We start from the raw sequence: 26,469 nt of genomic DNA, 5'->3' as shown, positions 1-26,469 counted from the left end.
CGTCTCCTAAAGCAAGTCAACCCCCCTAAACCCCCATGTTAAATTGATCAGCTTTACAGCAGAAATAAACATGTTTACATCCTGGTACAAAAAGCAGTTTTAGTCACTATATAATTTTTTTCACATTTATGAAAATTGATTTGAGGTGGAGTTTTATACAACTCACCCATTCAGATTTTCTTATGCTTCAAGTTATGCAAAATTAAGGGCAGGGCCATCTTGATTGACAGGCTGCTCGAGAGGCCTTACCACAGCTCCACCCCTTGTTTAAATATTTTTAAACATCATTTCTGGCTAAACAAAAAAAAAAAAAGACAGACATGGCGATGGCTAAAAATCCCAAACTTGAGGCTTCAAAACCAATGCAAGACATCATGGTGGCTACGTCCCTTATTAATACAATCTATGGTACCGCCTCACAGAGCTGGTAGAATGGCTGCAGACCACTTCTCATTCCGTTTATTTTTTACCTCCTGTTTACAGGACAGTTCTTTCTTTTCTATCCATCCATTTTTGTTGCATCTTCATTTGCTGTGCATCTGGCTGAGTTTGTCTCCTCAGGCCAAGAGAAATATATTTCCCATCATGTATAGCCCTACGGTGAAAACTGTTTTACACAATCTCCAAATGGCAACATCCAACTTGAGCCTAACTTGGAATTAAAATAACTGGGCGATGTTGATGAGCAGTCTATGACATGATGAGGCAGGAGAGCTGCTCGAGGAGCTGCAACCACCGCCTTGTACCCTGCCATGGATGGAAAAGGAATTAGCAAGAATTAGCAGGAAATACTCCTTTTCCATTACCCAAGCAGACAACTGACTCCGAGAGGGATTGTGGTTTGACTCAGGGGAGGGAGAGAGAAAAAAACAGTCTTTATTGGACCAAAGGATTGCTGACGGACTGACCACATACTGCAGAAAACTTGGCCCTAAAGGCAAAAATCTTGGTCAAAGGCAGTTTCAGAGAAAGATTTAGAGTTGCATCATATTTGAGGGGACTTAATACAGAGTTTAAAGAAAATACTTAAAATATTACTTGAAAAATGAGTCATTAATTATTAACTTGTACAAATAGACGTTTAGGGCCCACATAGTGAAATACATGAGGCACAAGGCTTGCTGGCTGTAGGGTATTCATTTTCCTCCAATTTGACTGTTATTATACATAAACTGCCTCCTGGTGGAAAGTATAGCTGGAGGTAAGTTAAATACTGCCAGGAGGCAGGTCCTCTTTTTAGCAAAAATAATGCAGTGTTTTTTTGGGCTTTATTGAAGTGCTTACTGAAGGTTTATCTTGCTGAAATGATGCGGAACAATCAGTCAGTGTCCATATGTTGTTGTTTATTTTTTCTTGTTTGTTTTACTATTACTCAAATATTTCTTTGAGGAGTTGGGCATTTAAAGGACACCTGAAATAACATAACACAAAGCAGATGTAAAAGTTTAAAGTAGTTCAGTCCACCTAAAGGTCTGTCGCAACCAACATCTTCCCCGGTTTGACATGCGTTATGTAATTGTGGCTTGTGGTGGGGGAGTTACAGGTTGTGCTGTAGATGCATTGGCCAACTGAAACAGTGAAAGTAGTCATGTAACAGTGACCTATGAATCAACAACGTCCTTTTGACCTGAGGGCCACAGATCCTTGACAATGGAAGTTATTTGAAATTGAATATGCATAAGTTGTTCAAGTAAGTAAAGCAGCTGGAATTCATTTGAATCTAGAGATGTCATGGATTTTTCAGTATAACACTTTAAGTTTACATTAAGACTGAGGTTATAGTTAGTAGAATGGTGAAGTTCAACAGTAGAATTGTAACAGACATTTGTGGAACATGCAAAGCAACAAAACTGAAGGTAGAAAGTAGTTTATTTTCTCTGTCAAATCAGCCAATAAGGGCCCTATCTATCAACCTCTGAAAATCATCTACTGACTTACTTCTACTTACTTACTTTTTCCAAAAACTAACTCATGAATGTGACTGTATATGTTATTGTGAGTTCAAATGTATTTTAAGTGTTGTTCACTGCTCAATATACAAGTGAATTTTAAAAGGTTGACATTTTATAATCAAATATATACTTATATTGGCTGTCATGTTTAAAAAATATCTATCCAAATCTCTTTTTGGAGTTAAACTTTGTTCAGTTCATCACAGTTCAAGAAGTCAAGAATCAATATGCCAGCTGCACAAAATCTATTTGGCTTTGGCTATTTGACAAAACAAGTAAACAGTCTGTGTTTCTATAGTTCATAGATGAATTGTAATGAAGCTACTATATTATACAAATATCTATGGCAAGAGCAGTAACAGCTATGGTTGCTGCATTTGTCTTTTTAGGCTGAGATGAACCTGCTGAAGAAAATTTCACTGAACAAAATTTCATTAAGTTCAATGTTTAAAGAGAGTCACAGAGAGAGAGATGCATGTGCATCATCATCTGTTCTAAATGTCACTGTCATTATATTGTCATAATGGAAGGAAGAGGAAAAGCGCATCATGAAATGTTTCCATATTAGAAGCAAATGACTTACAGATCATTCCAGAGTGCACAAAGCAAACCAGGGCAGTTTGAATAGACAGAAAACAACCCTTCAGTGCTCTTATTTTACCCCTGAGCTAGAGAGAAAGCTTTGAAGTTCCTCTCCATTAGATCACTATGTACAGTTTTTGAGCCTGTTGTGTCTTGACCAAGCGGCTGAGAACCTAAGGCCATGCAGAAGTTCTGTAACTGCGATTTCTCAAATGGCCACTTGCGCCTGGTTCCAAAAGTGAGTCAATCCCCATATATCTCATGTTAAAAATGCTCAACTTTATGGCATAAACATGATCACAGTCTGGTACAAACACTGGTTTTAGTCTTACAAATGATCAACTCAACAGAATTGTCAGTGTATGAATATGGAAATCAGAAGGGACCTAATACAGAGCCTAGATGGACTCCATACTGTATCTCTTAAGGACAGTAGGGACTTTCCTGATATCAGACAGAATTGTCAACTTGATAAACTCTGTTACCAAATTCGACTTTTCATTCACTCTAACCAATTTCTTTGGGGGAGGGGGATTCGCTTTTCTCTAACCAAGTCTCCAGAGACCCATTTGTGTGAATCTCAGATGATTTTAAATCCACACTTATTCATAGCCATTGTCAGGGGTTTTGAAGAGTGGAGTTAAGCAAAACAAACTACAATGTTGGATGATATTGAGAAGACATGTCAATTTAGAACAGTCTTGAAAGCAGCATCAATCTTGTCTATAGCAGTCGCGATCGTTATTACTCACTAGTTCCAGCATAGAGTTTGACAACATCTTGACAGCAGTGGTAGATGACTGGCTAATTGATAATCCCCCACAGTGCTCACTGGATCCTTCTTTGTCTTAAACAAAAAAAATGCAATTAATTAATTAATTAATTTATTTATTTATTTATTTATACAATTTAAAACCATAGGCATAGTGCACATACCTTAACATTTCTGTGAATTTTCCAGTTTAGCCAGCTTGTCTAATTTTCAACTGTAGTCCCTGGGCAGACATTATGACAACTACAGAAAAACTCACACAATATATTGAAACAGGAACAACAGCATGTATGTACATGTATGTAACCATGCCAGAAATGTTTGGGTTTCTATGGATTTCTTTCCCTTAATGACACCTGTATGAGGGGAGAATAATTGTTTATAAGTCACCCTTTTAAATTTGTCCAAATATGGTCATCTTGGTTCACTTCTGGTGCAAAAGTTCAAGATGCCGAATAAAATGCCAACTCAAGTCTTCAAAACGGTAGTCCACAAACCAACTGGTGATGCTACAATCGCTTAGTCTGTTATTCTGTTCTCGGTGAGATCATCTAAAACAAAAATAAGTGATTTGACTATCAGCATCTTCTGGCTGGCTGCCTCTCAATGCAGTAACGAAATTAATAAACACAATAATTTTTAATCATGCTTCTAGGACTCTTCATATACGCAGCCATACATTTCATAAAGGGAGTTTATCACCAGGGGTTTGATGTTCTTCTCACATAGTTGCTCTTGCATTTATGTTTGCTTCACCTACGGAAGCACAATGTCCTATGATAAACAATGTAAATATGTATTCATGAGCTTAGTGTTCCACCTCTAACCCTTGTGTACGCAGATCACTATCCCTCTCCCCTTTCTTCATCCCCACACACGCCCCCTTGCACTCCCCATGGCCGCTTTACTCTCACTATAGATTGTGGCCCTCTGTGATTCATGAATGTGGGCCACTGTGCTCCCATACATTTTAACTTCCCTTAGTGTCCTGTTCTGATGTCAGGGTTGTGGACTGTGTTTACTGTGCACACACTGTTGGAGCTCATGCAGCCCTGCTCATGTATGGGTAGTTAACATTTAACAGAGGACAACGTGGGTCACCACTCTACATGGATAGGCAGCTCACCTCATTCACTCCCACTTATTGAGTGTGCATCACAATGCAGCTTGTTTTCCTGCACTGTGTGTGAATGCAGAGTAAAAATTAAAGGTGTTGTAACCTTTATGCAGGCCATGGTGCTTCACTTTTGGAAGGTAAAGCAATTATTTTATCAATAAGCTGCTACCTGTTGAAACAAATGTTTTTTTTCCTCATTAGATTTACATTGCACACAATCCGTGTTGCTCAGTTTCATTTGTAAGCAACAGGTGTTTGTTTCGTACTGATATTGGATGCATCTCTGCTTGCACAACACCTGCCTTGCACTTACCCCCAACTCAATCAAATAAGTTAAGCTAAACATTGCAAAACCGTGAACTTGTAAGTCATATTTCTCAATCGGTCCTATATGTAAACCAGGTCATCTTCCTGTTTAAAAATAAACCAGCCAGGCAACAATAACAGAGAGCAGCCATGACCTCAGCACAAGTAACCACAGGTCAGTTGTAAACAGGGTGTCACACTGCTCTGACTGGATGTGCATATGTTTATTTTTTAACTGTGGCTGGGGTTTTTTGTTTTTTTTTTTTTTTTTTTTTTGTTTGTTTGACAGTGAAGTCAACCCGATGGGTGTAAGTTACATATTCAGGTTAAATCGAGCAAAATTTAGAGGCTAACATATGTATTGAAGAAAAAACACCTTAATTCATAATAAATTTAACAACATGCAAATATGTTGTTAAATCACTTAATCTCTTCGAAGGTTGACTAAACATTTCAGTTGATGATGGTGATATCAAAACTAATCACTGAAATTTCAATAATCATCTCACCAAGAGGAAACTCAACCCAATATCTAGAATAAATATTGGCATTGTACGATTCTGCAAATCAGATAATAAACATTGTACATTATTGTGTAGCGGATATATTGAAACTTTATATTTTTTTGTGTTCCAACAACACTGTGGTTAACTCATGGTTAAATTTATGCACAAAAATCACTTGGTAAGGGTTGAACAGTTTTGGTTTAAAATAATTTTGTAACTACAACCACCATTGCAAATGCCTCAATGTTTTGCTTAAAAACACCAAGTTCTGCTGCCACAAAAACCACAGCAAATTCCCTGATGTATGACTGAAAAATACCCGTTTTTGATGCCACAAATGTGTCTGGAAATGCTGCTGTGTCTTGCTAAAAAACACCCAGTTTTGTTGCCACAGCCACAGCCACAGCTGGAAATGTCCAAATGTATGACTAAAAACATTAGTTTTGTCACCACAATCGCAAAAATGCTCCATTGTATGAGCAAAACTACACCTGCATATGGTGCGACGATTGCCGACAAATGCTGTGATGTCTAGCTAAAAAAAAAAAAAAGATGTTTGTTGGACCTGCGCAGTGGTCTGCACCATCTCCTTCAACTCTGGATGACAAAGTTGATCATATACATGGAATCTGGACTGCATTACTGTAGATTTGTTGATATAATATGTATGAAACATACAAATGTAACATATCTGTTGTTTTCAGAAACATACTATGCCAACACTTTCTTCTGCCGACTAGTCTTGGAAACTAAATGATCCATTCAGATATTGATCAGATGAACCGGTTAATCATTGACCTGATTCCAGACAGTGTATATAAAGTCCAGTCCTCATCAGGTCACAGTGGAGAGAGCTGGCTGCCAGTTGTTCTCCTAACATCACCGACACACAGCCGCAGAAACAGCTCAACAACAACATGAGAACTACACTAATTACTTTCTTGCTAGTCCTGGCTGCTGCCTGTGGCCCCACCTCCTGTGGCAAAGAGGAGCAGACAGTCCCCCAGCTCGAGGCCCCGGCTGAAACCCGCTCTCGCTTTGCTGCTCTGGATGATGTGCGTCTTCTAGCAAACGGCCTTCTACAGCTGGGTCAGAGCCTGCGGGAATTTGTGCAGAAGACAAAGGGACAGATAAACGATATCGTCCAGAAGCTCAACATCTTTGACCGCTCGTTCTACCAGCTCTCAGTGCTCACCAGTGAAATTAAAGAGGAAGAGGAGGAGCTGAAGAAGACCACCGTGGTACTGAAGGCCAACAACGAAGAGATCAAGGGCCTGTCTATTGAGATCAACTCTAAAGTGGACAACATCCTGCAGGAGAAGAGTCGGCTGCAGAACAAGGTGGAAGGCCTGGAGGAGAAGCTGAGCAGCCTGTCACATGGCCTGGTGACGAGTGAACAAGTGGCAGAGGTCAACAGCCTCAAGGTGAGTCAACTCTTGTTTTTTTCTGTCATTGCTGAGGTGGAAATGCTTCTTAAAGATTTCTTAGATGCAACACTTAAAGTTTGACACATAAACCCCTGGGTTGAATGGCAACTTTTCTCTGGGCAGCCTTTTTTTTGCGTGTCGCCAGCTGGGCAGCGCCACCGGAAGTGAAGTAATTAGAACAGAAAAAAGAGACTTTTTTAAAGCCAACACAAATCATCTAAAAGTAGTTGGGGGACAAGATTTTTCACAAGGTGCCATTTTTTTTGCATTTTGAACACTTTATGATACTATTAAGTGAGAACTAGCATTCATATTTATCCTTAACCATGCTTTGTTTTACATATGTTCTTCCAATGTACAATATGTACATATTATGTTAGATATTAACAGCTAACTTTCTTTCCTGATCAGGAGGTGATCCGCAGCCAGGAGCAGAGCATCATAGAGCTGCTGAAGGCTGTGAGGGAGCAGAGTGACCAACTCAACCACCAGAGGGTTAAGATCAAGATACTGGAGGAAAAGGTAAATGTTAGGGACTGTAGGAAAATGCTAGGGGGTGAGGGTGTCAAAGAAATGGTGTGAGTTTTATACTTTCTTTTTCTGTTCATGGTGGGTGGCAGTTTTGTTTTTTTCACTTATTATTTCCTTTTGAGTTGTATTGGGGGAAAACATCAAATCGTTGCTTTACATTCATATTTAAAGATGCACCCTTTCAAGCTGTCTGAAAGAAATGCTACCAACACGCCGGTCACACAACTTAGGTGTCACGTAATTGATTTGACAGACGGAAGAGCATGTGATGTCATGCATGTCAAGCTGTAGCATCATCTGTTCTACTCAAAGAGATCCTCCTTTATATGTCATTTATGAGCCATATTTATGTGTAATATTAGGCAGTAACCTCTAGTAGCATTTTGAAAGGACCAAAGGAGGAAGTCAGGTGACGTAGTATAAAGACTTATAAAGACTTATAAAGTCTGTGTAGGGGTGATGTTGCGGTGGTTTGATGGGTCAAACTAACACTCTCACTTAGGAAACCTCTGTTTATGTCCTGTGCAAAACCAAAAGTCAGCTTTGACTTATTTGAAGGTAACAAACTTGACTTAATCATGTATGTTACAAAGGTTAACTTACATACATAAATTACATAAGTATGTAACTTAATTATATTAACCAGAATTATGGTCTTTTCCTACATGTAATATAGCTTTTGTGGTGCCTAAACCTAACCAAACCTTTTCGTAATGAAAACTATGTAAACTTTGTGTTTAAATCTGCAGCCAGTACACAACGTTAAGTAGTAGTTACTGGATGTAACACCAGTTCTATGAGCACAAGTGCCTATCACTGGTTCTCTTCAACAGTTATATGTGTTGTTTTGGGAGTCACTGGCAAACAACCTATTCTGTCGTTTGGGACTTAAAATGTGTTGACAGATCTGGTGTCTGTTTCCAGTTTGCTTATTTAGAGGCTGCAAAAGCTCTCATAGAAAAAATACAGAGTAGGTGGAATATTCACTGTTATGTTATGAATATACATTATATAACATATATTATTTTATATTATTATAATATGTCAGTGGAGGGTGCTGCATTTTCCTGATTCAAGGACAAGATCCTAAGAGTATTAGTAAGTATTAATGATGCTCAGGTTGGGCTTGCTTTTTTTTATGAAATAAAATATGTTTCAGTTCCCAAAACACTTTCACACAGTCCCTTATTCAGAGTGTAGGGCCTCTTCCAATCAAATAAACTTCTACAAATAGTTTGTTGCAAAAGTATGCATTTATCTAGAAATTTTACAGCATCATTTTGCCAGCTTTTTGAGTTATGAGCTGTCATCACTGTGGCATCACAGTTAATGCCCTGGTAGAAAGAAACTTTAATGGAGTTATGGTACCGTACTATGTAATTTAGACTTTAAATCTTTGGAGGGTGCAGACATAATGAAGGAGCTGTCCATATTTTTAATAATCTCAGTCAGTGCTTCAGTGTTATAATACATGAGCACTTTCTTCAGTCTTGACAGCACAAACTTTATATTGTCACTGTAAAATATGTAAAAAATAAAAACCTTGGAAAATATCTACTTTTGCAGAATAACAATCCAAAATGTATTATGTGTGGAATTGCTATTTAATCTGCAGTATTTCTACACGGTCAGTATGAGTCTGCAAGCTAAACTCTTTTCCTTACTCTTTTCTCCAGTTTATGGCCAACACATTGCCCCAAGAGACCTTTGAGAAGATGCCTGAAATCTTAAACAGTGAAGCTCCAACACTCACCCCTTATCTGACCTCACCCACCACTGACATGATGAGTAAGATGGATACCAAAACATGAGGAAATGTTGATGTGTGATATTAAGATTTGGTATATTTTATTTGTCATGCAGTATATCTGCAAACCCAAAGTTTATATATCCAATCTTACTGTGTCAATGCTCACAATTTAGGAATATGCCTCAACAATTTACAGCAATTTTCTGCATTTTCATACCTGCCTGGTACATTCAGCTCTTACCGAGCAATCAATTATCCTGCACACATTTTTCCTGCTGATGCTGAACTGTTGACCGTCTGGTCAAAAGTGTACTTCCACCTCCCTGCCCCTGATTATAATTTTACAGCTAATTTTTATGCAGGACAGTTTGAAATATGACTTTTTTTGTGGTCATATTTAAATAGACCTGCCATCAGACTGCAGTGACCTGTTCAAAAGAGGGGAACGAGCCAGCGGTGTCTATGCCATCAGACCCACCGGAGCTGAGCCCTTCATGGCTTTTTGTGACATGAGCAAAGGTACTGTACCTTCACAAAAATTTAACTTTATTAAAGCACAGGAATAAACTCAAAAAAAATGTCAGCTGGTGTTTTGTTAAGAAAACTTCCTGCATGCCTCCACAGTAAACGAAGGTCCTCAAACCAAGTTCTCCAAACCAAATTCTCGATTAATTGAATTCATAGAGGTCTGCGTTTAACAACAGCAAACTACATCAAAACGTCTGCCCTCAAACACACGCAACTCATGCACTATAATCCAAGTCTCATTTTTTCAGTCGTATGCTCAGTGCTTCTCAAGCAGACTGTTTTTTCCAATAGTGAACTGAACTTAAAGTGAACCTCATTCATGCACTCTTCAAAGCCAGACTTCATCGACAAAACAGTAATTTCATCTCTGTACACAGGAGACGCTGGTCCACCGCCCCCTCGATCAGTTAGTTTTATTGTGTTATTATGTGACTTTGGTATTTGAAAGGGTTAGTTTGGATTCACCAAAGTCACACAATACCACAGAAAAACTAACAGTAAAGGCAACTGTAAACCAGCAGCTCTCGTGTTCAGCGAGGTCAAATGAGCAAGGGCACAGGTAAGTTTACGTTCGGCCCCTTGTCGGTGAGAACAGTCTGTTTGGGAAGTAGCGAGCATATGATCAGATAAATGAGACTTGGAATATGCTGCACGAGTTGTGTGAGAGTTTGTAAATGGATGTTGTGACAATTTAGCTTTGCTGTTGTTAAACATGGAGCCCTTTTACTTTGATTCACCAATAATCTTCTCTGTTTTTGGTTGCTTCATTCACTTCCAGAATGTGAGACAAACCTTTGCTTTATACATTCAACAAAACATAGGATTAGTTATTGATTTAAAGTGGGGCCGATACCAATAAATGAAAATAGCAAACTGTAACACTGGATTACAGGCATGAATTACTGCAAATCCAGAGAAGAAATAGTGGAAAGAAAATAGTATTAAAAGTTATTCAATTATTGTTATAAAAATCATGAAGATTATGACTGTTAATCTTTTTTTTTCCCTATTTTTATTATATGTAGATAATGGAGCAACAGTCATCCAGCGAAGGAGGGATGGTTCAGTGAATTTCGATCAAACCTGGGAGAAGTATGAAAGTGGGTTTGGAGATTTTAAAGGTGAGTGACGCTACTCTCTTTTTGAGACTAAACACAATTACCCTTTTAATGTTGGAAAATTCATCCTCAACTATGAAATTCTAAATACCTCAACGTATATCATGACATGTTTGCAATTTTGTAACCTCCGTAAGTAAAAGTTTATCTGCACCTCTGTATATCAGTTTGTGTGTATGACTTCTTCAGGAAGGGTGCTTATGAAATCATGTCAGCTCTGAGCGCTCAATGACGTCTCTCTCACAGGGGAGTTTTGGCTGGGTCTCAGGAAGATCCGCTCTTTAGCCGCTCAGGGAAACTCTGTCCTTCACATCCAGCTAGAAGACTGGAAACAGGGCAGGCGCTTCGTCGAATACAGATTTCACCTTAATGGTCCTGAGAGCAACTACACCATTCACCTCACGCATCTGTCTGGAGATTTGCCGGACCCCATGAGCAACCACACAGGCATGATGTTCTCCACCAAGGACAGAGACAACGATAAGCACCAGGACTCCAACTGTGCACACAGCTACACAGGTACAGCAGGTGCACATGTAAGACACACGTTATCCTCATGCGACACAGAGAGAGGGATTAATGAATACTTGTTATCCAGCAGCAAAATGTGTAATTTGTGTCATCTTCCAGGTGGATGGTGGTTCAACGCCTGCGGAGACACCAACCTGAATGGGAGATATTTCCACATGAGACCTAAAGGGCGCTCTGAGCGTAGGAGAGGGATTCAATGGAGGCTTGGCCAAAAGGCCTCTTATTGCCTGAAGCTCACACAGATGTCTGTACACCCTGTTGCTTCCCCAAACACCAACTCCTCCACTTCTGCCTCCTCAGAGACAGGTGTCTTTCTGTGATCCAGCATTCTCCATAGAAAATGCTGCATTTATAAGTGGCCTCTAAATGAGAGCCTTGTACAGTTCCCACGTGAGCTCACCACACTGCAAATTAAGAAAATACATGCAGACAGCCACAACACAAGCAAATTTATAAAACATCTTTATAATATATGCGCAGCATTTTCAAAACAGTGCTGCAAGATGCTCACAGCACAATGGACACTTTTTGCAGGGGACGCTAAAAAGTGATGCACACAGCTGGGACACATTTGTCATTGCAATGGTTTGTGTTTTTGAAGCTATTAAAATTGGCTATCGTCACTGTGATCATATGGTCCAGATATTATAATGAGGCTAGTTATTGGCAGATATCTGCAATAATATCTGAGTCATGCCATTACAATATTGAAAGAAGCCAAAAAACGTAGATTCTACTGATGGATGGCTGACTAAAATAAGTTCATAGTCCAGCAATTGCAACAATTGCTGCGTTTCCCACTGTGTGCCATGAAAAAAAGGTTTTTGTTGACTTGTGCACTTCTTGCCATGAGAATTCTAAATGCTGCGCATGTATTGTCAAGTTGGTATAAATGTTTCTTTTTTTTATTTCTTTTTTATATTCAAGTGTGTTCTCTTAATTTTCAGTGTATTGAGCTCTGAGGGCGACTGCAGCCCTGGCAACGCCTCACGTGAGTAGCCATGGTTTAAGGGGGCTTGTGCGGAGAGGAAGATGTTTCCTCAGAGTGTCAAGTTCCAGTAGATGAAGTCAAAGAGCACGCAAAATAAGTTTAACAGTTCCTAGTGCTGTTGTGTGCTAAACTGAGAAAGCCAAAAGATTGTGAGCCAGGACAGCCAATAAAGTAATACAACACTTGTAGTGTAAAATCTAAAATATACTGAAATGCTGTTAGCATTCATTACATCTTCACTCACTGTATGTCAGAGGTCAAAGGTTATGGACAAGAAATTAAATCATACAGCCACTTGTGAGCAGGTTATATGTTGGGTCACATTGACTCTCAGTATACAGCAGTGGTTCGCAACATAGGAGGCAGGGCCCCTTGAAGGGGTCACGAGATGCATCAAAGGGCTGAAATTCATAGAAAGAGTAACCCCTGCAACACGTGTGCTGCAGCATGCCAGCAACAGAGCGAATTGCTAAACACTGATTCAACACAGCTGGTTTATTTATTTTTCCCTACATGCGGCACCACGGCCCTCCAACAAGTCTAAAACTACATAGAACTGTGTAAAAATGAGTGCAATCTGTTAAATAATCATTATCAATGAATATGTAATTGTTTTAGGTATCAGTGTGACTCAGCAGAGCAGAGCAGCAGAGCACTCAGCAGCAAGTGGTTGTTTTTCATTTCACAATAAAATAAACTCTCAAATCAGTGCATCCTGTTGTTAAAACAATCAATTTAACTAATTCAGTAGCGGTTCTTACAGCATATGCTTCCAAATCCTGCATTAAAAAACAGCATTACGTGGCAAAACTCAATACACAGTAAAGCTGGCAGAAACCACATGCTACAAAGATGATTGTGTAGCAGGTAAAAGAAAAACAACCTCGTGTTGTTGTTGGTGGGTTGTTTTCAAGCTCCATGTATTGCGATTGTTAAGAGTCGAAGAGAATAACAGGATACAAAAATCTATAAAACATAGTTATGCTGCAAACAGAACTTTGCTAAATTTTCTTTAAGTGGTTCATTTTCTTGTAAAAGACTTTGCAGATTTACCTTCTCTTTCATCTAATTATCATTCAAATATTACAAGGGGGGCATCTAACAGTTATTTGAAACTCAATGAATTGAAGATTGTAAAAAAAAAAAATTAAAAAAATACCATTAGTTTCCCAGAACCAATGTGAAGTCTTCAAATGTTTTTCTACGTCAGCCCTACAGTCCAAATCCCCCCAGAATCAGTTTACTCTCATAGAAGACTACGAAAGCCTGCAGTCATTCACCTTTGACAGGCAGGAGGTGGTGTATTGTTGGCATTATTGGTTAAGAAAATGATTTAAATAAATAATCCATCAACATAATGCTGCTGATTAGTTAATCGACTAATTGTGTCTATTCGCTTCAATGTCATCTGTGATGTGTGACACGACATCCGAAGGCAACATTGTTGTCGGGGTCATAAGGCTAAAAAATGTTTTGAACCACTGTCATATAATACACTCATCTTTACTTTACATACATACATATTTTTGATGCACTTGCTGTATTTTAATCATTTTAACAGATAAATGTATGATAGTGACTTCATACAATGCTGGTATTCATTCAGGTGCAACTGTATATAAATAACTTATTTCTTGATGAATCCAAAACTGACCAAGCAAAACTTCTTCAATGTCCTGTTAGTCACTCTGGGCTGTAGATTGATTGTTGTCCTGACACTGATCCGGCACACAGTGCTCTTTCTGTGTCAACAGAGATTTGGCCCAGAGTAATGCCATCTTGGAAATAAATACCAAAGTCGTTTTAATGATTGACTAATGCATGTTTGTGCATGCTGCTATTACGGCATACTAAAACTTCCTTTATGCTGCACTGCAAAGTTGTGACATCAAACTGTCCTGTAGTTGTTGGAGCCCTGAATAACCTCTAGAGGGCAGTGTTGCTCTGTCTCATTCAGAAACCTCCCTCACTGATTTAATTTTTGCTGCAGGAATATTTAGATTTGATAAATAATGTTTGTTTTGTACACAGTCACTTTCTTCAAACCACATCTTTATTTAATATGTGCCTCTAATGAATCTCTAATTGCTCCTATTACTCCCTGTCGACACACTGAGGTTTAAGAAAGGGTAAATATACCCTCCTAAAATAGCACTAAGTGCATCTCCAATGGGAGATGTCATCCTTCTTTTTGCATATTATTACGCTGAGCACAGCTGCAGCCATCCACAGATGGACAAATAGCTCCCTTAACACCTCAGTACTTAGACCCAGGCACACCCAAACACACACACACACACACACACACACACACACACACACACACACACACACACACACTTCTTTGTGACTGGGCCTGCAGCCTTGACAGTGATCTCCCTGCACATGTGTGAAGGAGCGTCTTCAGTTACTCCCTCTGCCTCTGCACACACATTAGTTTGAGAGGTTATTTTGGGCTTCAGAAGTACCACTGTAACCCCGTGCTTGCAGCAAAATAACAGGAGGAGTCAAGAATATACCCTCCCATTCTGCCCCCATGTATGCTTCCCCATGTCAACTGACGGGGGTTTCCCTCTAAGCAACAGGTTCTGGCTCTCGACGCTGTTGCATTAAGTTGGATTCTCGTTTTGAAATAATGGACAACAGTCCTCTTCAGTTGCTGACTGTCCCTACGGCCCCCTACCCCGACCAGAGACCTGGCACCAGTGGCCTGAGGAAAAAGGTTTATGTATTCCAGTCCAGGAAGAACTACCTACACAACTTCATCCAGAGTATCTTCTCCTCCATTGACCTGCGTGACCGCCAGGGATCAACAGTGGTGGTGGGCGGAGATGGTCGCTTCTTTAACCGAACTGCTATTGGGGTCATTGTGCAGATGGCAGCTGCCAATGGGGTCAGTGACACTGTGTGTGTGTGTGTTTATGTGTGTGTGTGTGTGTGTGTGCATTTGTCTGTGTGTGCATGCTGGTAAGTGTGTGCTCGTGTACAAGTGTGTGTGGGTGGGAGAGAGCACGGATGTGTCAGCTGTTATTGTCTCTTTGTTGTCATCAGATGGACCAGCTTCATCTCTTATTGGTATTCAGTTTGCAGTCTTTGACACATGGTTGTACTTAGAGAGCAGAATAATAATTAATATATTAATGATATAATAATAATAACTATATACTATATATGATTATACTATATAATAATAATAATAATAATACAGATAATAAATAATCAATTATAAATCAGACATTAAAAGTTTAAAGGTAGCTATATCTTAAAAGAAATCCCAATAAAATCAATGTTCTATATATTGAAAAGTAAACATGTTGGTTGCATCACATTGAATCTTTTGTTGACATTGAAATGTCTGGCAAAACAAACCTCAACTCAAGTTGCTCTTACCATCTTTAACGGAGCTTTAAACCATATTATACAGTCCTCCTTAAGCAGAAGTAGTAAAGGTCCTAGAAGGATGATGTCATAGGAGCTACTGAGCCACAATATGTCAACAGACCCCTTTGCAAACTCCCTCTGCTAAAGAAACCAATATCAAACAACTGAAAGCTCTTGAAAACAACTTTAAGTGGATCTTGAGTATGGTCGTGTGTGTTGCTGTTTTTTTGAGCAAGCAGCAAAAAAAACCACAAAAAAATATATTTTTTTTAAAATAATTTTGTGTTAAAAAAGCTTTAAATTGTTGGAAAGATACTAAATATTCAAAACATGTTGACTAGCATTAAATATCCAGTCAGAGTTGTAACCTCTTCTCCATAATTGCATTTGGTTACAATTGAATTTTGAAATTGGCAGCAGTTTTCTGATGCATTTACCAACCTTAAACTGTGGCAGCACAATATGATGAAAAAAAACCCCAACAATATTGTTTTCATAATATTAATATTGCAGTAACAATATTACTAATAATAAATAAACGCATATTAAATTGTACTCAGTTCTGCCTTTCTGATGCTCAGTTTTCTGATGAAATACAATAAATTTAATTTTTTTTTAAAATGAAGACAAAAGGCACAACTCCAGAAGGAAGGATACATTTTAAGGTGCAGTTTTCTACTGATACTCTCAACCCAATTGCCTGAATAAGATTTAGCACTGTTTATTTATGCCAACCACAAATATGTTACATTTGCATGTTATTATGAAGTGGATACGTTGAGACTTTCTGTTTCAACAATGCTGTGGTTAACATGTGGTTAAGTTTAGGCACATTAACACCTGGTGATTATCACGAAAAGATAATGTTTTATCTTAACATACCCAGTTTGAGGATATGATCTCCACAGGAAATGCAGCAAGTCTCAGTGAGAAACAAACACTTTTCTGCCACTATCACTGCTGTAAAAACAGAAATGGGTCACTACAAAACACCCAAATGTGGAGGCTAAAATGCTGGTGGAAACACAGCAATGACTCTTTTAAAAACAACTGATTTTGTTGCAGCACTCTGCAGCTTGGCAGACGTCTCTCCTAGGTGACATGCCATCCACCATCCCCTCCACCTCCTGATGAAGTCAGCATACACTACATCACTTTAAAAACATTGATACAATATGTTTGAAGCATGCAAATGCAATGTATTTGTGGTTTGCAAAAATGTACAATGCCAAAATTTTCTTTGGTGTCCTCTATTTTATCCTTTCACAATGTGTTTATCATGCAAGGTGACAACACAATGATGTCTTAAAAATATGTTTTAAGTAGCCCAACTTAAAACATGATTAGCCAAGTATAAATGGTCAGTGTCTGTTAGTCATAAGCAATGCAAGGCAGTGAGAGTAGACAGTCTAATGCAATATGACGATAGAACTAGTAACTGAGAAATTAAAGGATCAATGCAGCCTTTCAGCCATAAAAGCAGCTGGTTGCTTCTGTAACTGCAGCTCCTGCCGACTCTGATGTCTTCAAATAGAAAAGCATGTACCCTGTTGTGTTTTCTACTCTTTTGCCAGCACCAGTAATGAGCTCTCTGTGGTCTCTGGGTTTAAATTACATAACCTTTGAGCTTCTGATGCTTTCTTGGTAAGATTATTAGAGGGATTTAAAATGCACTTAAACACAATATAACTTGCTTTTGATGTTTCATAGCTGTCATTCATTAAATGAAATTCTAGTCCCACTTACTTTGAGGAAGAAGCATGACACACCAAACCTGATATTCCCTGCCCTCCCCCGACTCAGATAAATTAAGATACACACACATGCCTGCCAACTCAAACACACCTGTGTGACATTTCCTCAGGTGGGTCGTGTGATCATTGGACACCATGGGATAATGTCCACACCAGCCATCTCCTGTGTAATCAGGAAATACAAAGCCATTGGTGGCATCATCCTCACTGCCAGCCACAACCCCGGTGGACCTGATGGAGACTTTGGCATTAAGTTCAATACTGCAAATGGAGGTATGGTAATTGAAGCGGAGGAAGCATGCAGGGGTATCAGCCAAGTGAAAAACAGTGTTACGAGATAAGTTAACAAGGCTGTACAAGGCCTCATTCAGATTCGTAGCACAGACACAGTTTGGGAGTTTCAGAGTGAAAAGGGGACAAAGGTCAAGCACATCAAAAATGTGCTGAATGTGTAAAGCTGTAGTTCTGTAGTATGCAAACATGTGCAAATATCAAATGTGATTTCAGAGATTTTCTCCTCCATCCAGGCCCGGCCAAGGAGGCTGTCACAAGCAAGATCTTTCAGCTCAGCAGGACCATTGAGGAGTTCGCCATCTGCCCCGGACTGCAAGTGGATCTGACAACACTGGGCAAACAGATGTTTGATCTGGAGAACAAGTTCAAACCCTTCACAGGTAAAGTGCAGCATGATTCTGTCACGCTTCACTTCAACTCGGGAAAAGATAGAGGCGATGACAGAGAAAAGGGGTGTGTGGATGGATGTTAGAGCAGTCAAAACATTACTTGAAAATGTAAGTTTGTTGTTGCATTCATAAAAGACGCTGTTAAATACCTCACCTGCAAAATGATCATTTATGTACAAGTTATTCAACACGTGTTACCTTGAACTTGTGAAGGAACCCAAACCTTTTTTTCTAGCATGCTTCCACAGTTAAATCTGACTTACTTATGTATTTCTGGCATGACATATTTTCTTCAGTGATTATTCATGTTAATTTCTTTAATGGTATGTAAATTCCTAGACTGAAAGTATAATTTTTTTTCTCATCTTTGGTTGTGTCCAGTGGAAATTGTTGATTCTGTGGAATCCTACGCTAACTTGTTGAGGAACATCTTTGACTTTGCTGCTCTGAAGGAGCTCCTCTCTGGTGAAAACCACATCAAGATAAGACTAGATGCCATGCATGGAGGTGAGCAGATATTTACTAATATCATCATTCACTGTAACTCTACTCAGCCGCAAAGAAACAGGCTGTAATGTAATCACTCTGGGCAATTATGCACCCTCAGTGTACCTCCACTGAAAATGCTTGTTTTGCCTCTGACAGGCTTGATTATTAATATAAGTGCCTGACAGCGTGACTGGAAGGATTCCTACAGAGGTCGACCTTTTTCTTAAAGAGTGAGATCCTTTATGTTTAACCAGAAACAGGCTTGAAATCACTATCGCCATCCCACCAGATTCCATTTAAATTCAAACAGTAATTTCAACATGTATAGAGCCAGCATGTTATCACATATAACAAAATTAATTAATAGTTAATCGTGAATTATGTTTTGTTTCTTTTGACTCTGAATGACGTGTGTCTCACGATAATAGCATAACTGTTTATTTAAATCTGTGAGGTTGTTGATGGATTTCAAGGTTGTTTCTAGTAAAACAAAAAGAATTTTACTCCTTAACAAAACGGTCTGTGTCTGTAGGGTCCTTTCCATAATGTTGTCAAACACTAATGATACTGATCTGAGCCAGTGGCAAAAACAAGAAATATTAGTGGACATAAATTGAAGGTGCACAATTGCCCCTAGTGGTTACATTGCAGCTTGTTTCTCCACTGCCAGCTGCAGCGCTCTCACTTGATACTAGCCCAATATAAAAAGAAAATAATAAAAATTGCACCCATTTGTCACTTAGACACAAAACATGGGAAAATGGGATTCAGGTTCAAAAATATTGAACTTACCCCTTAAGTGCAATAGTTCAGTGAATGTATTTGGTTGCTTTCTACCGCTGCACACAGGGCAGTATATCAGATTACTGGAGTTCATATTCAATGTGACTTTTTGATTTTACTAAGTCATAGGTCCTCAGGAAGAACAACATGATGCTCATATTCCGTCAATGTTTGCTTAAGGTCAGATGTGATGCACAAATCAAGCCACCAGTCAGTACACGAGAATCTGTTTGGCTTCTCTGTCTGTGGAATCAACAAAAGATCATGCAAATGTCAAACATGTGCCTAGGAATTACAATGCTATCCATATGCAGACATTTACTATATGCAATCATTGATGAGCATGAGTAGAGTGATCAGATTTGACAGAGAGCATTTCAAGTTAAGAAAATGTTGTTCTGGGCTTTGACATAATGTTGGAGGTGGCGTGAGGTTATAGGAACTGTTGACTTTAGAACGATTCATTATGATCAGGTTACCAAATCTATTTAGAGAGTTCCCAAACACTGAAACTGAGACTTTACGGTTGAACAGTTCATGTATCCCCCTCACCACCTCTTCATAGGAAGTCATGAGTATTGTTATTTATAGGGTGCACATTCTCACAAGATACCACACCCCTGTCAGTGTGGCCCCTGACTTTCTCCCCATTTCAGTCACTCTAAATTAAAGCATTTCAACATTACTGATGAATATTTTAAAAGTCATTTTTGGTGATAGTCAGATTTCATTACCTCTGGACAAAGGTTGGTTTGTTTTTTCTCCCTTTTCTGTTTTTGTGCTAAGCTAAGCTAACGGTCATTTTAATGGTCCAGTGTGCAATATTTAGGAGTATTTAGTAGCAGCTACCAGTGAGGACTGTAGATTGCAACCACCTGTAACTTCTCCTGGTAAGAATTCCTTCAGTGTTTATTGGTCAGGAGGTTTTTACCAGGAGACAATTTATCAGCATAAGTCTCCCCCTCTCCAAAACAGACGAACCACATGATTTTAACAAGTAATAATGCTCAATAACAGTTAAAACGTTACAAAATCAGTGTTTTTTAAATGTGACGACAGTAATGGACCTATCTTGAGCCATATCTCAAGGTAACGAAAACACAACCATTCTTACTCTCAAGTGATTATACACTAAAGAAAACATAGTCCCCCTACGTCCTACATACACTGGACGTTTAACCCTTTGAAACCTTGATAGACATCACTTTTCTAGTGCTGCATTTAGACACCTTTTACAAATATTTAAACCTTTGAACAGTGACATTTTTTTTCAGATTTCTTTGAAAAACATGGAAAAGGGCAACATTGTTCCACAATTTTGCAAAAAAAGTTTTTTAAAAAAAGCTAAGGAAAAATGTCTAGAGAGAAAGAGCAAAAATGTAAGGAAAATTTATTGTAATTACAACACTATATTTATAGCTACCACAATTAAATATTCAGATTATGTTACAAAAAAAATTTAATTTTTAATCACTTTTTCATGTAATTTCCTTTTTAGATTGTTGGTTTGTTTACTTTTTTTGGCCAGTTTTCAGCTAATTTTCTTGTACTTTTACTAATTTCTTGTTATTTTGGGGATAATCTCTTAGTTGTTCTTTGCCTTGTTTCAGTGTATATGAAAGAAATTAAGCAAATTTTCTCAGTTTCAAAGGGTTTATGGGAGCAACACAACACTTTCAGATGCTGATGGTGCCATTTTGTAAAACGTCAGTAGTTCATCATTGTCTTTTTCCAGTCTTCTCTCAGCACTGTCTATGTTACCTCTGTCCGCTCCCCAGTGATGGGACCATATGTGAGGAGAATCCTCTGTGAGGAGCTGGGCTGCCCTGTCAACTCTGCCATCAACTGTGTCCCACTGGAGGACTTTGGGGGTCAACACCCGGATCCTAACCTCACCTACGCTGCAGATCTGGTTGACAGCATGAGAGATGGACAGTTTGATTTTGGCGCAGCATTTGATGGTGACGGGGTGCGTGTACTATTACACAAAAGCATATTTCACATTCACGTCTGGAAGGGCTGAACCAAAGGCCTAGACCTCTGACCTCTGTCTATGTGTTGGCTTTTTAGGACCGTAACATGATCCTCGGTAAGCGCGGCTTCTTCGTCACCCCGCCTGACTCTGTGGCTGTAATTGCTGACAACATCTTCTGCATCCCTTACTTCCAGCATACAGGGGTGAGAGGCTTCGCCCGCAGCATGCCCACAAGCGCAGCCTTAGACAGGTAAAAACACAGCCTGGCTTACATCACTGGCAAACCAATGAGACAGTGATTTTTTATGTTAAGTCATGTAAGACTTGCGGTACTTTTGGCAACCCAATCATCAGTAGAATATGTTGGCATTGTACATTTCTGCAAATCAAATATACATTACATTTGCACATTTCATATGAGTCATGTTAAAGTCCTAACAGTAGCATATGAGCTGACTTTGTCATCGGGAGGTGGAGGGGATGGTGTTACACCTCGGTGAGATGCCTGCCGACAGACTGTTCAAGATCATCAAACAACAAAACCAGTTGTGATTTGGCATGTCATAGCTATGTTTCCAGTGTTTTTTAGGCACCAAACATGGGTGAATTGAAACAATCTGTCAATGATGTTCTTACAGGGATAGTGACACAAAAAGCTACTGTTTTTCACATAGAAATATCAGCCTTTTCAGCAGAGATTGTGTCCCTAAAACTGGGTATTTTAACCCAAAACATGACTTTCATGACTTCACCATCTGCGTAGCATCTGCTACATAATAGCGTACCTATGTAACATATCCAAGGTTTGCAAAAACATACAATGCCAACATTTTTCCCTGCCAAGTGTTTTGCTTTTGGTGCAAATAGATCTTTAAATTTGATTTAACGATGGTATTTAAAAATATAAAAGAAGACATTAATAAAAACAATGCTTATATTATTATTTTAGAGTTTCACTTCTGTTGTTCCTGCAGAGTAGCCAAGGCGACAAAAATAGAGTTATATGAAACTCCCACTGGGTGGAAGTTCTTTGGGAACCTAATGGACGCAGGCCGACTGTCTCTGTGTGGAGAGGAAAGCTTTGGTACAGGTACTGTATCTCTATGACAAGTTATTACATCAAAATGTTTAAATTAACATCTTATTTAATTCTCATGGTTTTCTTCACTGGTAAACATAATTACACATCTTCTTTCAGGTGGAGACCATATTCGTGAGAAGGATGGGCTGTGGGCCGTGCTGGCATGGCTGTCCATTCTTGCTGCTAGAAGGCAGAGTGTGCAGGATATTCTTAAGGACCACTGGCTGAAATATGGACGAAACTACTTCACCAGGTGTGATGTCGACACACCTGTACTGTTTGCCCAGAGTTATGCTCTATCATATGTCAAAATTTTTTTAAAAAACAGCAAAAGTTTAAAAAAGAAGAATAATCAGTTGCCAAATTACTTCTAAGTAGAAAAACTATGTGCATTATTTAAAGGACATAGATTATATTTCAACATTGTGAGGGGACACAGTGAAAAGTTTTTTATTGTCAATCAGCCAACAGTAATTGATACAAATTGATGTCATTTTACTAAAAAGCTCATCCCTTGTGTGCCTGCAATCTGGAGTGGCATTAAACCTGCCAGTCTCCGGGGCTAATGACACACTGATATTCTCTATGAGACAATAACTTTGTAATTTTTGTTCTGTACTTTACATAAACTGACCCTTTTTCTCTACAAACAAGACACATTTTTCCCTAATCTCCTAGATATCACAAAGTAACCTGCTCTGGAAAACGAGTGACAAGTTGTTAATTAAAATATTGTTTTAAACATATTGTTTTTTACTCATCAGCCCAGGGAGGAACTTGCAGTGTCCCAATGAAATATCTTTTTAGTGACTTTCTGGTCAGACATCTTCACAATTCTATTCGAAGATGAGGCATTTGACATTTATGTTTGGAGGTTTCCTCCCAAATCTCCACTAATGGCCAAAACAAAGTCAATGTATGTACATTATTTATCAGATATACAACCTGAGCTAAAGAAGATACACACAGGACATGACTGACATCTAGTGGAATATATGTGCCATTACATATTCTTTCACTGAACTAAAGAGATGATTACCATTCAGTGCTTCTCTAAATTTTTACTTCCGTCCATTGTGTAAAAAAAGGGGAAAAAAACTTAGTTGTCATACAAATAATCTCTCTGCTGACACTAGTTACAAACAATTGTTTTAAAAACCGCTACATTAGCAAATTTTGGATTGTATTTTCCACCTTCATCAAAATAATATAACTGCATACAATTGTACAACAATAGAATACTTATTCTGTAATTAATAGCTGTTGTTTTTTTTTTGTCCCAGATACGACTATGAGAACGTAGACATAGATGCAGCCTGTGAGATGATGGAGGATTTGGAGATTATGATCGCTGACAAGTCCTTTGTGAAGCAGAGATTTGCTGTGGAGGACAAAATCTACCAAGTAGAAAAAGCAGACAACTTTGAGTACACAGACCCGGTAGACAGCACCATCTCCAGAAACCAGGTGCGTGGCAGACACTGAACTGTATTCTATGATAATAACGTTTTTCTGTATACTGGATTTAACCGGTGTTCATTAGGTATTTGAACTATTTAAGCATTGTTGCTACTCAGCTGTGCCTGCTGATGTTTAAAGCTCCAAATAGTCTGTAGTGGGCTGTTTTGTGCTGCAGGGTCTGCGGATAATCTTCTCTGATGGTTCTCGGATCATCTACAGACTCAGTGGGACAGGAAGTGATGGAGCAACAGTTCGAATCTACATAGACAGCTATGAGAAGGAGCAAATCTTTGAAGACACACAGGTAAAATACCTCATTCTGAGAGGAAATGGTCAGGCTCAGGGACAGTTCCCCTCAAAATCAAAAATCTATATTTTCCCTCATAGCTGAAGTGCTACTTATCAATCTAGATTGTTTTGGTTTGAGTTGGCCATTGTTTTAGCGCAGAAGGAAGTGTGCATCTACTGCTAGCTAACTTAGTACTGTTGAGTTTGCCAATGTTACAGCTCAGCCAAGAAGGACGCCATTAATGTTTTATCTCACGCTGTCAAGAGCATGAGCCTCTTATCCATAAGTAGATTCATGCTTACTTCTGCACGATGATACAGTTTGCGGGTGTAGTTCTGTAGAAAGAAAAAAAATCCTGTATAAAACTGCTCACAACAAGGTCCGTAGATTATCTTGAGTCAGCAGTATATGACTGCTTATAGTTTACATTTAATGAGAAAGTGCATCATTGGCATTTAGCAGCCAGGTGCTCAGGTCTCTCACCATATCACCCTTCTTTGGAGCAGGTGATGCTGGCACCCCTGGCAACCATCGCTCTGAAGATTTCCCAGCTCCATCACAGGACGGGTCGAAGCGGCCCTTCAGTTATCACATGATTCCTCCCATATTACTCCATGTTACTCTATCATTGCTTAAAAAATGCCCTTTTTGTTTTTCTTTCCAGATTTTTGTATAAACTGAGCTTCAAGTCCAATTGTAGCTGCTTATGCAGGAGTTTGTATTTTAGGCTGAAAGATTGTTCCATATTAAACTGCTTTTTATTTTTGGTTTCTAATGTGGTTTGTGTGTCTGTCACATACAGCAGCAAACACGCTGTGTATTCACATCTTGTTAAAAGGTTTTGGTTTTTTTAAAACGTACGTCTTTTTCTTTGTGTTTTCTGTAATTGCTCTAAGTATAATTTAAACCAACGAGTCACTGGCAAGAAGCGGCAGGGTTTTAAAAATCAGCGGCACTTCTTGTGATCAAAATAGATCTATAATGACATAATGTCTCATTAAAAGCAGCATGTGGCTCTACCACTGCAGTTTCATTTCCTCTCTGTGAAATTTTGAGCTTCAAGCAATTTATTTCCTGCTTTCTGGTGACTCTTAATGCACAGGTTTGTGCCTTTTCTGCACCAATTTCTGATTGAAATGACATGGTACTTCCTGCCTCAACTGTTGCTTCATCTTATATTTGTTTAATGGCAGATTGCAACTGTTGCTTTTGCTGTTGAGGTTTAGAAAAAACATATTTTGGGTTGAGCTATGTTTGTTACAACCAAAATATGTTACATGACAGACGTCAGTACGTGACAACTGTTCCTAAATTGCCTAAAATTACATTTAAACAACAGTGACTTTTGGTTTAACACAGGACTTGAACTGTGGTGAAAATCCCATAGTTTGACCCATCCATTGAGCTGTTTTTCCTCGCATGGAGCCTCAGATGAATATTTGGATCATCCTTTATTCAGGGAAATTAAAACTCATCAGTTAATAACAAGCTTAAATTGCAGTCGATTATGTTTTGCTGGAGGATGAGCGACAACTTGCTGGAGTGTAGAAACAAACACATCTTTTCATATCAGGAGTAACTGCTCTGAAAATTACAGAGAACAACATTAGAATAGTGTGGTATTAGACGTAAACAAGATAACATCTCAGCCCCCCTGTGGAGTATTAGTTTGGTCTTCCTTTTACTAAAACTTGTTTTGTGCTGGTGACATTTAAGCTGTAACATTTAAAGAGAGAATTATCCAGCTCTGGTGGCTACATGAAATCCATCTGGCCAGCAGCGGCATCAGTCCACTAACATCTGCTCCAGCTCTGTGATCACACATGCCCTTTGAAGTGCTCTACCTTTTTCTGGTTTCATCTCCATATTACATTGAACCTGCAGCCCAACAAGAGGCAGACACACTGGGTTTAGTTCTGGTTCATCTGAGGACATCCTATTGTGTGTTTTAGTTCCACGAAAAAAAATTCAGCTAGAGATTGCAGTTTGTGAAAAAAAATCCCTCAGTTGTTTTTTTTTTTTTTCCAGATACAGACAGATGTATTATTTTCAATATTCAATAATGTGCTAATGAGAAGAGGACATTGTGTACAGGAAATGGATCACTAGTTTGCAAAATCCATAATATGCTCTTTTTCTACAGCAGACATTATGATTTGTCATAAAAAAAAAAAAACATGTACTACAAATAACATTAATGATGACTCTGTTCCATTCAAGTGTCCCAGTGTGACAGTGTGACAGTGTGACAGCATGTGTTAGCATTCACAATACCTGGACCCTGATACAAAAGCAGCTACATACAAAATGAGTCACTCCATTCATTATTTACACACTGTGCTTTTATCGCAACACATCAAATGTCTTTTGTTAAAAAGGGGGCCTATTTACAATATTACTGGAACATATTTCCACAGGCTTCAGTAAAGACTAAGGCTCAAATCATGTACAACAAATGCATG

The 26,469-nt window shown here is 38.8% G+C and overlaps 2 protein-coding genes across 3 annotated transcripts; both read left to right on the top strand.

Moving 5' to 3' along the window:
* Positions 1–6,081: 6,081 nt before the first annotated feature.
* Positions 6,082–12,824, top strand: LOC121951598 (angiopoietin-related protein 3-like). The gene is made up of 7 exons (XM_042497982.2): positions 6,082–6,659; positions 7,074–7,184; positions 8,870–8,981; positions 9,349–9,462; positions 10,497–10,592; positions 10,836–11,108; positions 11,220–12,824. Exons 1-7 carry the CDS (start codon positions 6,153–6,155, stop codon positions 11,438–11,440), a joined length of 1,434 nt encoding a protein of 477 aa, XP_042353916.2. The 5' UTR covers positions 6,082–6,152; the 3' UTR covers positions 11,441–12,824.
* A 791-nt stretch (positions 12,825–13,615) lies between these two features.
* Positions 13,616–24,777, top strand: LOC121951630 (phosphoglucomutase-1-like). Of its 2 annotated transcripts, none has more exons than XR_015778109.1 (11): positions 13,616–15,004; positions 17,357–17,519; positions 17,774–17,920; positions 18,311–18,436; positions 20,980–21,170; positions 21,272–21,426; positions 22,151–22,266; positions 22,375–22,510; positions 23,541–23,724; positions 23,938–24,022; positions 24,514–24,777. XR_015778109.1 is itself a non-coding variant. In XM_042498025.2 (11 exons), exons 1-11 carry the CDS (start codon positions 14,747–14,749, stop codon positions 24,601–24,603), a joined length of 1,695 nt encoding a protein of 564 aa, XP_042353959.1. In that variant the 5' UTR covers positions 13,616–14,746; the 3' UTR covers positions 24,604–24,777. The 2 variants fall into 2 exon arrangements, 1 of the variants encoding a protein (XP_042353959.1); XM_042498025.2 differs by having other exon boundaries at positions 23,894–24,022.
* The last annotated feature ends 1,692 nt before the right edge of the window (positions 24,778–26,469 follow it).

The sequence above is a fragment of the Plectropomus leopardus genome, chromosome 12, assembly GCF_026936395.1.
Source record: "Plectropomus leopardus strain MGB_pleo_1.0 chromosome 12, ASM2693639v1, whole genome shotgun sequence".
Classification (NCBI taxonomy): domain Eukaryota; kingdom Metazoa; phylum Chordata; class Actinopteri; order Perciformes; family Serranidae; genus Plectropomus; species Plectropomus leopardus.
Note: the sequence above shows the minus strand (reverse complement) of the source record. Positions and strands in the feature narration are given on the sequence as shown.

Coding starts and splice junctions, on each gene's coding strand:
- LOC121951598 (XM_042497982.2), top strand. CDS start 6,153: ATGAGAACTACACTAATTACTTTCTTGCTAGTCCTGGCTGCTGCCTGT. Junction 9,463..10,496: donor TTTTTGTGACATGAGCAAAG/GTACTGTACCTT, acceptor TATTATATGTAG/ATAATGGAGCAACAGTCATC. Junction 11,109..11,219: donor CTGTGCACACAGCTACACAG/GTACAGCAGGTG, acceptor GTCATCTTCCAG/GTGGATGGTGGTTCAACGCC.
- LOC121951630 (XM_042498025.2), top strand. CDS start 14,747: ATGGACAACAGTCCTCTTCAGTTGCTGACTGTCCCTACGGCCCCCTAC. Junction 17,921..18,310: donor CAAGTTCAAACCCTTCACAG/GTAAAGTGCAGC, acceptor GGTTGTGTCCAG/TGGAAATTGTTGATTCTGTG. Junction 21,171..21,271: donor CAGCATTTGATGGTGACGGG/GTGCGTGTACTA, acceptor TTGGCTTTTTAG/GACCGTAACATGATCCTCGG.